Source organism: Bufo gargarizans, chromosome 4 (genome assembly GCF_014858855.1).
Source record: "Bufo gargarizans isolate SCDJY-AF-19 chromosome 4, ASM1485885v1, whole genome shotgun sequence".
Classification (NCBI taxonomy): domain Eukaryota; kingdom Metazoa; phylum Chordata; class Amphibia; order Anura; family Bufonidae; genus Bufo; species Bufo gargarizans.
The window spans coordinates 453,613,379-453,630,282 of NC_058083.1; the positions used below are offsets into that span (position 1 = coordinate 453,613,379).

At 43.0% G+C, this 16,904-nt stretch overlaps 1 protein-coding gene across 1 annotated transcript in view; it reads left to right on the forward strand.

The window, feature by feature from the left end:
- Nucleotides 1-16,904, forward strand: part of EML6 (EMAP like 6) — a 188,125-nt gene that overhangs the window by 85,537 nt on the left and 85,684 nt on the right. The window contains exons 15-19 of the mRNA XM_044290143.1: nt 4,862-4,967; nt 9,442-9,535; nt 9,701-9,801; nt 13,555-13,757; nt 14,920-15,031. Of these exons, the coding sequence (XP_044146078.1) occupies nt 4,862-4,967; nt 9,442-9,535; nt 9,701-9,801; nt 13,555-13,757; nt 14,920-15,031 (616 nt within the window). The remainder of the gene's footprint in view (nt 1-4,861; nt 4,968-9,441; nt 9,536-9,700; nt 9,802-13,554; nt 13,758-14,919; nt 15,032-16,904) is intronic.

Consider the following 16,904-nt stretch of genomic DNA (forward strand, 5'->3'; position numbering starts at 1 on the left):
GGCCACGGTGCACACTGGAGCAAGACTGTCTCTTCAAACAGCTGATTGGCGGGGGTCCCGGGAGTCGGACCCCCACGATCAGATGTTAATGACCCTATCTATCCTTAGTATAGGTTATCAATATTAATCTCCCTTTAAAATTTAGGAAAACTCCTTATCTCCTATAGTCATACATACAAGGCAAAGACATATCTACACTGAGGTAAGAATGACAACTTGAAAGCCCAAATCACACGGGGACCCAGTGCTCTTAACGTCTACTTTTAGGCTATCATTTCAGACAGAAAACAAATTATAATAAAATCACATGGTGGAAATACACTGTAACTAGGTTTTCCAGGATTAGAAAAGCGTGGCTGTTTTATTTCAGAAACGGCGCCACACTTTCCCACAGGTTTTGTGTGGTATTGCAGCTTAGCTTTATTGAAGTGAACCTGTGGATAGCTGGAACACTTTTTGGAAGAAAACAGCCATGTTTTTTCTAATTCTGGACTACTCCTTTAAGACACCCAACAAATAAACAGTGGGGCAGATTTATGAAAACTATTGAGAAAACCATGTTTCAGCAATGGAGCTTTCATTTTTCAAGTGCACTATAAGAAATGAGAGGTGTACTGTGATTGGGTGTTATGGGCAATGACAAAAGTTTGAGGCCCTGTTCTGACCTCCGCTCCTCAGACAGGATTGGACAGCATTAAAATGTGTGACCCCGAGAGATCTGGAATCTATTTATTGTATTGCACTGACAGCATTATGTCAGTGTAAGGCCTCATGCACACGACCGTTGTGTGCATCCGTGGCCGTTGTGCCGTTTTCCGTTTTTTTTCGCGGACCCATTGACTTTCAATGGGTCCGTGGAAAAATCGGAAAATGCACCGTTTTGCAGCCGAGGCCGTGATCCGTGTATCCTGTCCGTCAAAAAAATATGACCTGTCCTATTTTTTTGACGGACAACGGTTCACGGACCCATTCAAGTCAATGGGTCCGTGAAAGAACACGGATGCACACAAGATTGGCATCCGTGTCCGTGATCCGTGGCCGTAGGTTGCTTTCATACAGACGGATCCGAAGATCCGTCTGCATAAAAGCTTTTTCTGATCTAAGTTTTCACTTCGTGAAAACTCATTTCCGACAGTATATTCTAACACAGAAGCGTTCCCATGGTGATGGGGACGCTTCTAGTTAGAATACACTGCAAACTTTGTACAAGACTGCCCCCTGCTGCCTGGCAGCACCCGATCTCTTACAGGGGGATATGATAGCACAATTAACCCCTTCAGGTGCGGCACCTAAAGGGGTTAATTGTACTATCATATTCCCCTGTAAGAGATCAGGGCTGCCAGGCAGCAGGGGGCAGCCCCCCCCCCTCCCCAGTTTGAATATCGTTGGTGGCACAGTGTGCCCCCACCATCGCCCCCCCCCTCCCTCCCTCTATTGTATTAAATCGTTGGTGGCACAGTGTGCCAACCACCATCGGCCCCCCTCCCTCCCTCTATTGTATTAAATCGTTGGTGGCACAGTGTGCCAACCACCATCGGCCCCCCTCCCTCCCTCTATTGTATTAAATCGTTGGTGGCACAGTGTGCCAACCACCATCGGCCCCCCTCCCTCCCTCTATTGTATTAAATCGTTGGTGGCACAGTGTGCCAACCACCATCGCCCCCCCCCCCTCCCTCTATAGCAGTAACATTGGTGGCAGTGTGCGGTCTCAACAGTGGAAGATTCATACTTACCTGCTTGCTGCTGCGATGTCTGTGAACGGCCGGGAGCTCCTCCTACTGGTAAGTGACAGTTCTTTAGCAATGCGCCGCACAGACCTTTCACTTACCAGTAGGAGGAGCTCCCGGCCGGACACAGACATCGCAGCAGCAAGCAGGTAAGTATGAATCTTCTACTGTTGAGACCGCACACTGCCACCAATGTTACTGCTATAGAGGGAGGGGGGGGGGGGGCGATGGTGGTTGGCACACTGTGCCACCAACGATTTAATACAATAGAGGGAGGGAGGGGGGCCGATGGTGGTTGGCACACTGTGCCACCAACGATTTAATACAATAGAGGGAGGGAGGGGGGCCGATGGTGGTTGGCACACTGTGCCACCAACGATTTAATACAATAGAGGGAGGGAGGGGGGGGGGGCGATGGTGGGGGCACACTGTGCCACCAACGATATTCAAACTGGGGAGGGGGGGGGGGGCTGCCCCCTGCTGCCTGCCAGCCCTGATCTCTTACAGGGGAATATGATAGTACAATTAACCCCTTTAGGTGCCGCACATTAGTATACAGAGTACCGGTAAACGCCGGGGCGCAATTATAGTGAAGTAAAAGGAATATCTCACAAATAGTACATTTTTGTAATAGAAATTAAATTACAAAAGTAACTTGTTTTTCATGCTGAATTATATTCAAATAACATTTAATGGTGGCACAACCTTTTTAAATTAAAAAAAATTAAATTAAATTACTGAAAATACTTAAATATTAATTATAATATATTAAGGGTAATTTTGTTGTCGGCACTGCTGCATCTTTTTGCGATATACTTGGAATTGGAGTTCTTGCGCTTCTCATGTGATTCATAGGGGGTGCTGAGCAAAATAGACCAAGTTCATATGTGATGTATAGAAGAAATAAACTTGCGGCACTCACCAGATTTCTTTGCAGCTTGTTTATTCCAGTTTAAAACATGGTCGCTGGTGTGGGCCCTCACTCAGCTACAGGCGACGGCCGTTTCGAGCTATCCGTGCTTCGTCTGGCCTCCCACGTGATGGCGTCAGCACGCGCATCTCTTTATGCTACGTCTGACGGCATTACTATGGCAACGATACACAAACATATATTTTAAAACAAAGCACCGTTACACACATTGTTAAATGAAGACTGCTAAATCGTTCTTGTCATTAAAGCCTAGAGGCCCCATTGCGTTCGTCTTAATTACCCAAGAGGCTTCTTTTTGAAGTAGTGCACGATGTCTATCTCCTCCATTTATTAGGGTACTTTCACACTAGCGGCAAGGAACTCCGGCAGGCTGTTCCGGCGGGTCAACAGCCTGTCGGATCCGTGCTGCCGCTAGTGCACGTGTGCCCCTGGACTACCGCCCCGGCCTCATTGCCTATAATGGGAGCGGGCTTGAGTTCCAGCGTCAGCACGGCAAACATGTCGAGAGGCGGCCGGAATAAAAGTACGACGTGTCTTTTTTTCTATACATCACATACTTGAATATTACTTTATTAGAAATATATTCCCAAATAACTCATTATTTTAGCTGTCTCATCATGAATGCCATTCCTACAGAGCTTACGTCTGTACGTAATGTAAGGTATTGGGGAATACATGTATAAATTCAGTAACATAACTGCAAGTCCTTAAAGGGGTTCTGCAGCTTTTTTTTTTACTTTAACTGCTGATTTATCCTCTGAATATATAATCAGCATCTGATTGGTAGAGGTCCGACACTGTGCGAGAAGGCAGCAGCTCTGGCAGTAGCGCCGCAGCCTTCTCGTTGTTTGTCAGGCCCAGTGATGTCACGACTAATATCACTGGTCTGGGCGTGGCTAGGTCCCATTGAAGTGAACGGGGCTTAACAGCACCCAGGCCGGTGATACTAGTCGTGATGTCACTGGGCCTGTGGGAAACAGGGAGAAGGCCACGGCACCACTGCCAGCGCCGCTGCCTTCTCAAACAGCTGATCGGCGGGGGTCCCAGTTGTTGGATCCCTGACGATCAGATGCTGATGATCTATCCAGAGGATAGATCATCAGTAAAAAAAAAAAAAAGCTACAGAACCCCTCTAGTCTTGGATAGCCTTAGGGTAGCTAAACGTACACTAGTCCATTGTGTAGGGACTGTAGAGATAGGGACACCTGTCCTGGATATATAAATAATGCAGCATAACATGGGAAGCAATGACGAGATCACAAAGATGACACATTTTTTACATGTAAGTAAAAATGGAATAGGCACATGTCCTTCACTTGACACTTGAGTCAGAGCCTCAGGCACAGTTAACCAGTAACGTTACTGTACTGGAAAACAATGGGCGTGAGAGCAGACTGCCACCGACGCGTTGAAGCATCTGGGCTAAACTGTATGTTCTTTGTACTGTGAGGAAACTGAGCTAAAAAATAAATAAAAAATTACACGTTTGGGGGCAATTTTTAATAATTACATTTTATTCATTTTGGGCTAAAAATTATTTTTTTCAATTATTCTTTATTAAAAAGATTGACTCGTTCTGTCACTGAGGGTTAACTGTCTAGCTGTGTGAATGGTGCATTCACTTTCACTTTGTGATGTCATCCAATAAACCTTATCTCTAAATTACTAGAAGGTCATAAACACTTATTTAAGCCACATTCTTATCAGTAAGATAAGCACTGAGCTATAATGAGTGTTTAGAAGATCAGAGATAAGGGACAGAGTGAAAATTCAGATCCTGCTACTAGAGAAACTCAAGGCTGCACATAGACAGGGGTTAAAATTTTTTAATAACGACCAGTTGAAAAACAGATTTTACTCTCAAAATGAGTACAATGCAATGTTAAAAAATTGTCCCCAAAGGTGTATATTGAGGGTCATTTATTAACCCCTTCTTAATACAGACCCCAGATGAGACCCCAAAATGAATACAGACCCCCAGACAGGGGTTAAGTTGTAATGGGACGGCCCTTTAACAGAGTGAATTTAAATCATGAGATGGACACAGAAATGTATGACTTTCCTGAAAACTGGTGTACAGCTTGGATTACTGGACCTCCTTGTGTTATTTATTTCATCTATACACTTTACAGAGGTTTCATGTAACTGTACAGATTTTAGAGAAATTTTACATTGATTGTATTTTTATTATATTGTGGTTTAGATCGGACGGGATGCTGCAATTCATGTATGGGATACGCAGACATTGAAGTGTTTATCACTGTTAAAGGGACAACACCAAAGAGGGGTGTGTGCGCTGGATTTTTCAGGTACTGTGTAATTTACTTCTGTTACCCTTTGGCCTTTTTCACGCGAATTCGTCACATAACGGACACCAGCAGCCCCCAAGTGACTTATAATGGGGTCTATCTGGCTTCTATAGTAGTGTCTGTAGTGGGAAAATAGCTGTGCTTGCAGGGCTTTTTTGCCCCTGTCAAATTTCATTTTCTACAATTTTCATTTTCAGTCCCTGTTTGTTAGAAGGGGCATTCTTCAAGAAAAATTTAATTATGTCCCACTAATGAAGTCCCCAGATATAAGTTGTGATCTGAAGGGGAACTTGGCAGCAAGTGTTCAATTACCTTACAGCCCCACCTTAACGTGGTGATCATTGAAGTGTTATAGGGCCCCCCTTTTGTAAGATGCTGTCTGCTTCCGCTATATAATAGAGGTCTTAAATGACAGCCACCAGTATATTAATGAAGAAAAACCCAATTGGGCTTTTCACAGGGTGGATTTTCACAATCTGCAGCCAATACTGCATCAGAAATGTGGACCATCAGAGGGATCCGCATGCAGATTAAACACATAGCACACTGCATCATGTACAGGTTATATAAAAACAGGTTTTCTGAACCAGATAGCCTTTTTAACGTGTCCATATTGTGGACACTGTCATTATTTTCCTCTGTTGTCATTAGGCTAGCCTTACTAGATTACTTCACCTCTCAAGGTCCTTTTAAATGGGCCGATATTGGTCTGAGCATGAACGATGAAACTGAGCCTGTGGTGAACAAACACATTAATATACAGATTAAAGGACCGAAAAGGACCTTTAGTGCAGCCGAAAAGGACCTTTAGTGCAGCACCACCATATTAAAATGTTACAACGCCTATTGAGCTTCACATCATGATTTGCCAAGGTCAGTGCCACCAGGTGTGTGGCTACATGAGTGTGAAGCTCGTTGCTGCCAACCGGGCTGCAGAAAATCAGATATCATGTATATTATTACTATCTATATATATTATGAGGGGTCCAGATGCATACACGCAAGATTAACCCCTACAGATATTTATGGTAAGAGATTACGTGCCAGTGATTATTCTTATGTACAACCATTTCCCTAATGATAACCCTCATGTCTTAAAGAAAGACAGATCCTATAATTAAGTGAGTTATACAGTCTTAGTGTATATGATGTCTTCCAGCTGCATGTTATGAGTCACTGGTTAATTTAATCTAAATTTGGTGAAGTAGGAGAATTCTTGTGCTGGCTCGGCTCATTATGTAGTACATAGGTCTGCAGTTATGTTCCAGATCTCATTAAGCTTTGGAGGGTTATTTATGTATTATATATGGAGAGATTTATCAAACTGGTGCAAAGTAGAACTGGCTGACCAATCAGATTCCTCCTTTAATTTTCTAAAGAAGCTGTGAAAAATAAAAGGTGGAAGCTTATTGGTTGCTATGAACAACTAAACCAGTTCTACTTTACACCAGTTTGATAAATGACCCCCATACTTTTTATTCTATCTATGTTGTTATATTTATCAACAAGTATGGTTATTCCCAAACTTCTCAACCAACTTATACTTATGTCATATCTCATAATTGATTTGTATATTACTAAAATGCTATGAGAGCTAAAGAAAGTTACAGCCCCCAACATGACGTTGAATCTTTGCGGATCCCATGCATATTACAAACAGTATGGCTCCACTCATGCTCATCTTATCCTGGCACTAGGAACTGGCTTTAGTTGGACATTGCAATGAAAATACATTTCAGAGCACATGTAGCAATATATGACATACAGTAGCAAGAAAAAGTAAGTGAACCCTTTGGAATTACTTGGATTCCTTCTTTGATCACTAATAAAATCTTGTCTGATTGTTATCTAGGGTAAGAAACTGTGATAGACAAACAGAAGTAACTAAGCTAATAACACACACAGTTGTAATAGTCAGGCTGTTTATTGAGCACATTTATTTAGGAGAAGAAGTAAGGCCTCTTTCACACGAGCGTGACGGATTGGCTCAGGATGCGTTCAGGGTGCGTTCAGTAAAACTCACACCATTTTGCAAGCAAGTTCAGTAAGTTTTGTCTGCGATTGCGCTCAGTTGTTCAGTTTTTTCCGCGCGGGTGCAATGCGTTTTGATGGGACCAGGGCTGCATGAAAAACGCAGAATATAGAACATGCTGCGATTTTCACGCAACGCAGAAGTGATGCGTGAAAAACAGCGCTCATGTGCACAGACCCATTGAAATAAATGGGTCCGGATTCAGTGCTATGCGTTCACGTCACGCATTGAACCAGCGCGGAAAACTTGCACGTGTGAAAGGGGCCTAAGTGCAACTTCTGGGTTAACGACTTCTCCAAGAGCTAATTGGCTAAATATATTTCAGTTAAGGAGATGAGATCGGGTGTGTTGGTTTCACAAATGTTTTGCTCTTAAAATAAAGGCACAGAAAGCCTGGTTACTGACAAATCTCAAGAAATATTGATTAGTGTGACCCATGCCTCGATGCAACAACTTTTTGAAGACCTTAGAAAACGTGTTATAAAGACAGATGAAGCTGGTAAAGTCTACAAAAGCATTGCTAAAGACCTGTTGTAACTGTACTCCGAAGGTTACAGCAAAAGCATATTGGGCAAAGCACACAAATTAAATAACTAAAGAATGGTTGAGGTTAAAGAAACTTGTTTTTTGGAATGTCAGAGTCCTGAACTTAACCTTATTGAGATGATGTTGAAAACTCACAAGCAATCCAAACTTGGAATGGATAAAAACATGTTAGCTTCATTGTAGACACACAACATTACACATCTTCACCATGAAAATACTGCTTTACATGTTTTGATCTATACAGTCTTGGATATTAAGTAAGCCAGCATCTCATCTGCAGACAGCTGTTTCAGGGTGATTGCCCCTTATCAGGGCAGAGCAGAGTATTGGCTTAACTGAGTGAGTCAGGATTTTGTGGGGTACTATTTTTCCTTGGGGAGAGAATGCGTTAGTTGGTAAGCGGAGACTTATAGGCCATACATGCTCCTCTGGAATTCTGGGAAGAAAGATGAGTGTGCTGGGTTATTTCAAGGGGTTGTCTCATCATGGGCAATGGGAGCATGCGCAGCCACCCTCCATTCATTTTCTATGGGGCCGGCGGGAGCGGGGGCCGCACATGCGCGCACATGCGTCCTCCAGCCACCATCTTGCGGGGCTCCGTTCTTGATATAGGTGCGGGTCCTAGCGATATGCCCCCATTGTCTATGATGAGACAACCCCTTTAATATCAGAGTCATGTCTCAAGGCCTATTTAAAGGGTGGAACATTGACTTATAGGATAGCTGCCTTACATCTGGTGGCATCAGAGGCAGAGCTTGTTAAGAGCTCATTTGTATCCCTTTCTTCTCAAGAAAACAGCATAATAGTGGATTTACACCACACAATTGTCTGGGCGATTATCGGGAACAAATGTTACAATGATAATAGGTCCGTGTAAATGGGCGGATGATCACCGGATGAACAAACAAAATCCTTGTTCCTTCATTGATGCAGCACATTGAATCATCGTTTCTGAGCAGTAGATTGTGCTGTGTAAACGGTGATATGCTGCTCAGACACAATGAACCTGTATGAAGACGAGTGATTGTAGTAGCCATTGCTCGTCCCTATACAGGAGGCATGTAAATACAGCTATTTCCTCCGAAGACCATCAGGCAATTATCAGGAAGGAACTGTGTGCTGTTAGTTTAATTAGATTATGTTTGTCTTTATTTGTAACTTACCATAAATATCAATCAGACCACATTTTATTTCTGACCAATCAGGGGTGGATTGGCCATAGACCTTACAGGGAAATTTCCAGGGGGCCGCCTGAGCCCTCCTCACAGCCGTCCAGTGGAATGCCTGCCCTGACTTCCATCAATTTGGACCAGACTACAAAATGGGGCCACATTCCCTGTGACCAATGCAGAAATCCAGATAATTCCAAAGAGTTCATTTCCTTTATCTTAAAACAGTGTGTAGTAACGTGAACATTTATAGTAGATGTTGAGTTTAACCACAAAAAAAATTGATTGTATTACAATCTTTGTAGGGGGAAATTTAGTGCCTCATGGAGACACCATAAGGCAGTACTCAAAGCACTATCATATAAGGTCTTTGACACGGTTCTTGTATCCTTGTTGAAAGTACCAGGGAAGGTACCAAATTGGTGTACAATTATAACGATCTACTGTAAGTGTGGCTATTGGCAGTAGTGGGTCAGTGGCTAAGAGCCACTGCAGTGGTGAACAGCATGCTTATCCTGAGGGACACTTTCTTTGGGTGGTACAGAATTCTTCCAGATGTTGGAAGTTCTAGTTATCTTCCCTATGTATTGACTGTTCATCGGATTAGGATGTTCGGTTGAGCTTTCTTGTTCTCTCTGGTTATTTCTGGAGAGAAATGTGTTTTGCTGATGGATAATCGTCGTTCTTCGTGTTCTTTGGCTGTCAGTTAATGGTTCATGTCTTACAGCTGATGGGAAATGTCTGGTGTCTGTTGGCTTGGATGATAACCACACAGTTGTGTTCTGGGACTGGAAAAAAGGAGAGAAAATTGCAACAACGCGGTAAGTTAGTCGTCCTGTCTTGTATTATGCGGTATGTTCATTCTCGCTGTGTTCAGTTGTATAATGTTTCTGTTCTGAACTTGGGTTTATTATTCAGCAGTGATACTAGAATATCTAAGACGCACAGATTTGAGCAAAGGTTTCATTATGTTTTGTTCACTGCAGGGGCCACAAAGATAAAATATTTGTTGTGAAATGTAACCCCCATCATACTGATAAGCTGGTCACCGTGGGCATGAAGCACATCAAGTTCTGGCAACAAACAGGTAATAGATATAACTCAGGCACATCACTGATAAGTCTTCTTCTGTATGCATGAAATATAAAATCCATATAAAATAGCTCTATCCATGCCTGTGTTAGGTAGAACATAGCTTAAAGGGAACCTGTCACCAGTTTTATGGTGTCCTAACTAAGGGCAACATAAATAAGTGACTGATTCTCTTAGCTAAATGCTGGGTCACTTTCTTTAATTGACCCAGTCAATCTGCCAACGTCTTGTATTGAAAAGCTCCATCTGATAATGATGAGTCATGAATATTTATGAGCTCCTGACTCTCCCCACCTACCGGCTGCAGATTGACAGTTATTTTCCATATGAATCAGCAGGTGGGCAGGGGAGTGGCTATAACTGTTAATTAAATAAACGCTGGACTCAATGACATCACACTGGACTCAAATCAGCTCATTAGCATGCGGCATCTTTGTGTGTATATTATGAGGTAACCATCTGTCACACCAGTAAGTGAATACATCTAAGGTACTTTTTAGTAGTTAATGATTGTATATAATTAGTTAGATTATAATCAAATATCCACATGACAGGTTCCCTTTAAAAAGAATTTGCCGTAATTGAAGTTAAAACAAAAATCAGATATCATGGAGTACATGGACAGAACCAGCCCTATACCTCACATGGATCCAGAGTGCTGTACTAGATTCTGTTCAGGCTAGCAGCTTAGAGGGTTTGTTCTTTCTCAGGGTGGCATGCCCTTTCTGCTGCAGATCTCTCCATACATATCATAGATTGTAGGCTCCTGCGAGCAGAGCCCCCATTCCTCTTGTTGTAATAATCGACTTGTCTGTTGCTATGTTATTTATAACTGTTTGTACATGAAGCCTCTGATTGTAAGGCGCTGCGGAATATGTTGGCGCTATATAAATCAAAGATTATTATTACATCACAGCTCAGGGGGCGTGTTCTTTCTGTTCCAGCTCTGTCCTGATAATTGTCACAGCCTCCAACAGTAGAAAAGGCTGGTGGCAGTTGAAGGATGGAACTGAGCATTTGCGACCACCTCAGTAGGTGGACTTGCACATTACTATACAGATTAAACACATGGGGGTGACATTATAATGAAGTAAAAATAATAAGGGTAATTTATTATGACTCACTATGCCAGATTTTGATGTAAAAAAGTTGCATGACCCCATTACAGTGAGAACCAGAAGTATTTGAACACCCTGCGATTTTGCAAGTTCTCCCACTTAGAAACCATGGAGGGGTCTGAAATTCACATTGTAGGTGCATTCCCACTCTGAGAGACTGAATAAAAAATAAAAAATAAATCAGGAAATCACATTGTATGATTTTTTAAGAATTTATTTGTCTTGCACTGCTGAACATTTGAACACCTGAGAAAATCAGTGTTAATATCTGGTACAGAAGCCTTTGTTTGCAATTAGAGGTCAAATGTTTCCTGTAGTTGTTGACCAGGTTTGCACACACTACAACAGGGATTTTGGCCCACTCCTCCACACAGATCTCCTCTAGATCTGTCAGGTTTCGGGGCTGTCGCTGAGTTTCAACACAGAGTTTCAGCTCCCTCCAAAGATGTTCTATTGGATTTAGGTCTGGAGACTGGCTAGGCCACTCCAGAACCTTGATATGCTTCTTACGGAGCCACTCCTTGGTTATCCTGGCTGTGTGCTTCGGGTCGTTGTCATGGTGGAAGACCCAGCCACGACCCATCTTCAATGCTCTGACTGAGGGAAGGAGGTGGTTGCTCAAAATCTCACAATAAATGTCCCCATTCATCCTCTCCTTAATACAGTGCAATTGTCCTGTCCCCTTCGCAGAAAAGCACCCCCAAAACATGATGTTACCACCCCCATGCTTCACAGTAAGGATGGTATTCTTGGGATCCCATGCCTCCTCTAGCTCATCCAGATGGTCATTGGCAAACTTCAGACGGGCCTGGACGTGTGATGACTTGAGCAGGGTAATCTTCCGTGCAATGCATGATTTGAAACCATGACAGCGTAGTGTTCTACCGACAGTGACCTTTGAAACTGTGGTCCCAGCTCTCCATGTCATTGACCAGCTCCTCCCTTGTAGTTCTGGGCTGATTCCTCACCTTTCTTATTATCAGTGATACCCCACGAGGTGAGATCTTGCATGGAGCCCCAGTCTGAGGGAGACTGACAGTCGTCTTTAGCCTCTTCCATTTTCTAACAATTTCTCCAACAGTTGATCTATTTTCACCAAACTGCTTGGCAATTGCCCCATAGCCCTTTCCAGCCTTGTGGAGGTCCACAATTGTCTCTGGTGTCTTTTGACAGCTCTTTGGTCTTGCCCATGGTAGTAGTTGGCATCTGACTGTGAGGTAGGCAGGTGTCTTTAAAGAGCTCAGACAGGTGCTACTAAGTTAGATTAATAAGTGGAGTAGAGGTGGACTTTTTAAAGGCACAGTAACAGGTCTTTGAGAGCCTGAATTCTTGCTGTTTCTCGGGGGTTCAAATACTTATGTTCAGCAGTGCAAGACAAATAAATTCTTAAAAAATCATACAATGTGATTTCCTGATTTTTATTTTATTTTATTCTGTCTCTCAGAGTGGGAATGCACCTACAATGTGAATTTCAGACCCCTCCATGATTTCTAAGTGGGAGAACTTGCAAAATCGCAGGGTGTTCAAATACTTCTGTTCCTCACTGTATGTGACTTTTGAAATGCAAAGGTGCCTAAATTTAGATGCACGTGATGTTTTTAGGTCACCCTCCACATTGGGTAGTAGTGGGGGCAGGACCATGAGCTAACATTTACGCCAGTAAACTAGTTTAATCACTACTGAAATCTACTCCAGTCAGGGACTCCCCTGCATAACGGAAACGGGACGGATCCGTTTTGCAGCACATAGACTTCTATTATGACGGAATGAATAACGGAATGCCTCTGAAGGCATTCCGTTATACATTCCGTCATAGAATTGCGTTATGGTCCGTGGTAACGGAATCCATAACGCTATTCTGCTTTTACCACCAAACGAAGCGTGAACGAATTTCATAACATGAAATTCGCTCATCTCTAATTATTATGTTGCTCAGAATGAGCATTAGATTTGTGGAGCACCTGTTTCACTTTTTCCAACACTTCTTTTTAATTAAAATTTCTTCTGCTCAATTACAAAAAATAACTTAAATTCATCGGAAATCTGGGATGTGGTGCTTTGCATTCTGCGATGCGTGGGAGTGTTTGATGCACGTGCACTTTCAAACTGGGTGGGGGAGGAGGTACCATGCTAAATTTAGACATAAGTTCCTATGAGATTTGTGAACCCCTCTGCAGAACTCAATTCTATTCCCTTATCTAAATTGTGGATTAGCCAATACGTTTAGGGCTCACGCACACAAATGTATTTTCTTTCCGTGTCTATTCTGATTTTTTTTGAGGACCGTATGCAGAACCATTTATTCCAACGGGTCTGCAAAAAGAACGGAAGTTACTCCATGTGCATTCCGTGTCTGTATGTCCGTTCCGCAAAAAAATAGAACATGTCCTATTATTGTTCGCATTACAGACAAGGATAGGACTGTTCTATTAGGGGCCAGACGTTCCATTCTGCAAAATACGGAATGCACGCGGACGTCATCCGTATTTTTTCTGGATCCATGTTTTGCGGACCGCAAAATACATGCGGTCGTGTGCAAGAGCCCTTATGGTCATTTATTTATTGTACAATAATACATAGGTATTCTCTAACATGTAATATTCAAATAAAACAACATATTTTCTTGACAGGGGGAGGATTTACCTCTAAAAGGGGAACTTTTGGAAATATTGCAAAACTAGAGACAATGATGTGTGTTTCATATGGACGGACAGAGGATTTGGTGTTTTCCGGAGCAGCAACTGGAGACATTTATGTTTGGAAAGACACCCTTCTTCTTAAAACCATTAAAGCCCACGATGGACCTGTATTTGCCATGTACGCATTGGATAAGGTGATAACATCTTTATTCGTACGGTGTCGTCTGGTTGTGGTTGTGTGCAAGCAGAGGAAGTGAGGTTCTTACCAGAAACAAATGCACAAGATTTATTACATTAAGTGACTATTGATTTTCTGTAGGTTTGTGATTTATGTGCATTTCCCCCCTACAGTCCACTTATATAATTAATGTCAAAGACAAATGAATATCAAAGTGATTAAAAGATCAATTTGGCATGGAGTATGACAGCCGTATTGACTCCCTAAAGGCTGATGCCCATTCAAAGCTGTGAGCACAGACTCTATGGTGGAACTGGAAGGTCCTATGTATTAAAGGGGTTAAACCATGATTAATGTACATGACAATACCTTTCTAACAAAGATAGAACCCTGTACCTCACATGGATCCAGAGATCTCCACATTCATTGCTCCAATTGCTTTGCTAGATTTATATCAAGCTGGCAGCTCATGGGTGTGTCCTTTCTGCTGAAGGTAAGGGGGCATGTCCATTCTGCTGAGGCTCCCTCAGGAGGCAGTTGAAGGAAAGGAACTGAGTATGTGTGTCCACCCTATGGAGGTGTACAGAGAAATAAGAAAAAGAACCAACAGCAGGTGGCGCTATACAGATACATTTTACAGATACATTCAGTGGCTATACAAAATTTTTAATTACTTACAATTGCCAAAGTTATCAGATCCAGGTGCCGGTTTGAAAACGTCAGAATGGTTTTTTTAATGGAATAACCCCATGTCTCCCCAAGAAGCATTACTTCTAAGGGAAAATACTCGTATAGCCCCAAAGCATGGAATTTCCACAGTGAAACATCCTCTGCAGATTTTCCGCAAATTGCAGACTAAATCTGTAGCTTCAAATCTGTGCCGTATACATCCCATGTGGGGATGCGATGGAACGTGCCACTTTTTCCTTATGGTTTCCTTATAATTCTGTAAGAAAATAAAATAAAAAATCTCAGTTTTTACAGAGACAGACATCCGTATGGATCCACAGTGTTCTATGTACCCAAGAACCAGTGACCATAATGATATTGGATATTACATTTAACATCTACTAAAGTTTCATTTCTACGAACTGGAAATAGTTGGGATAGTTTACAAATGTGAAAATAAATTCTGTTCATTTTGCTAACTGGCCATACATGTGCAATTTATGTGACAGGGCTTTGTAACTGGAGGAAAGGACGGAGTGGTGGAGCTCTGGGATGATATGTTTGAAAGGTGCCTGAAGACATACGCCATTAAAAGATCTGCAATTTCTTCTAATTCAAAAGGTAAAATCTTGGAATTAACTTGTAACTAGAGAGATAGGTTCATGTCTAAAGTTGTCTTGGAATTTCTTGACCTGTCTTGTTAGTGATTAGTGCTATAGGTTCTATATATAAATATTTGATTGGTGCCCGCTCCCACCGGGCCTGACCTGCAAAAGGCAAGCATACTTACCTGCTCTCCGCCGTTGGGTTCTGCTCCTTCGTTCCTCAACCTCGGCTGTCTTGCTTGGGTCCCCCGCTGTCAACATCTGCTTTGACTCCACTGCAGCCAGCGACTGGCCGCAGCGGTGACCTGTCCCCTCTGCATCAAATGACCAAATCACATGACGCAAGTTGGGCAGCTCACTAAAAATTGATTGGCTGCAGCGGTGTCTAAGTGGATGTTGACAGCAGGTGACATGAGGAAGCCAGCTGAGGCCGGAGAGCAAAATACCCAGGACCCAGCTTTGGGAAACAGATAAATATGCTTTCCTTTGCAGGTCTGAGGAGAGGGGGTTGCCAAAAACCTGCCAAAAGGTAGCCTATCCCTTTAAATTAGTAGTAGCAGGGTCAGAGTGGAATAAACATCAAAGAAAAGATCCCTCCACCTGGTCCCCACTGCTCTCTTCTTCCAGCAGGATATACCTCGTGATGGCTGAGGCGGATAACCTCTGCGGCCAGGGATTGGCTGCTTGGATATTTTGAGTAATTTTCTTCCTGGAATCCAGCACCCGGGACCTGGGTGGGGATCAGGGGAGATATTGCTTCTTTTATGTTTTAAGAAAATCTTGACCCCCGCTGCCACCAATTTATTATATTTTTTTTGCACTGGAAAGTCCCTTTAAATTATATATGGTGAATATAAAGCCCTTGATGGACATACTAAACATTCATATGAAGCAATGTTTCCTTTTGTTTCTATGTAAAAGTGCAGAAACACAATATTGCGTTTGTCTAGTGCAGGGCCTAAGGGGACAGGGAGCAGCCGAGAGACAATCTCTTTATCATGAACTATCCCTTCAAGCCCTGCCTTAGGCTACTTTCACACTTGCGGCAGAGTGATCTGGCATTGCAAGAACGAATCCGTCTCTCCGGATGTCATCCGGAGAAATGGATCCATTATATATTTTTTTCACATTTTTACCGGTCTGCACATTCCGGCAACTGATCCGGAATTTTGGACGGAGATAATATCGCAGCATGCTGTGGTATTTTCTCCATACAAAACGCTGCTCAGTAACTGAACTGAAGACATCCTGATGCATCCTGAATGGATTTCTCTCCATTCAGAATGCATTAGGATAAGGGTACTTTCACACTAGCGTTTTTCTTTTCCGGCATAGAGTTCCATCTCAGGGGCTCTATACCGGAAAAGAACTGATCAGGCATATCCCCATGCATTCTGAATGGAGAGTAATCCGTTCAGTTTGCATCAGGATGTCTTCAGTTCAGTCGTTTTGACTGATCAGGCAAAAGAGAAAACCGTAGCATGCTACGGTTTTTTCTCCGGCGAAAAAAACTGAAGACATGCCTGAACGCCGGATCCGGCATTTTTTCCCATAGGAATGTATTAGCGCCGGATCCGGCATTCAGAATACCGGAATGCCGGATCCGTCGTTCCGGCATGCGCATGCGCAGATCGGTAAAAATGAGAAAAATGTACAAGACGGATCCGTCGGTCCGCATGACAAGCGGAGAGACGGATCCGTCCTTGCAATGCATTTGTGAGACGGATCCGCATCCGGATCCGTCTCACAAATGCTTTCAGGCAGCAGCAGATTGGCGGATCCGGCGGCCAGTTCCGACGACGGAACTGCCCGCCGGATCACACTGCCGCAAGTGTGAAAGTAGCCTAAGACTGATCAGTTCATTTCCAGTATAGCGCCCCTAGGATGGA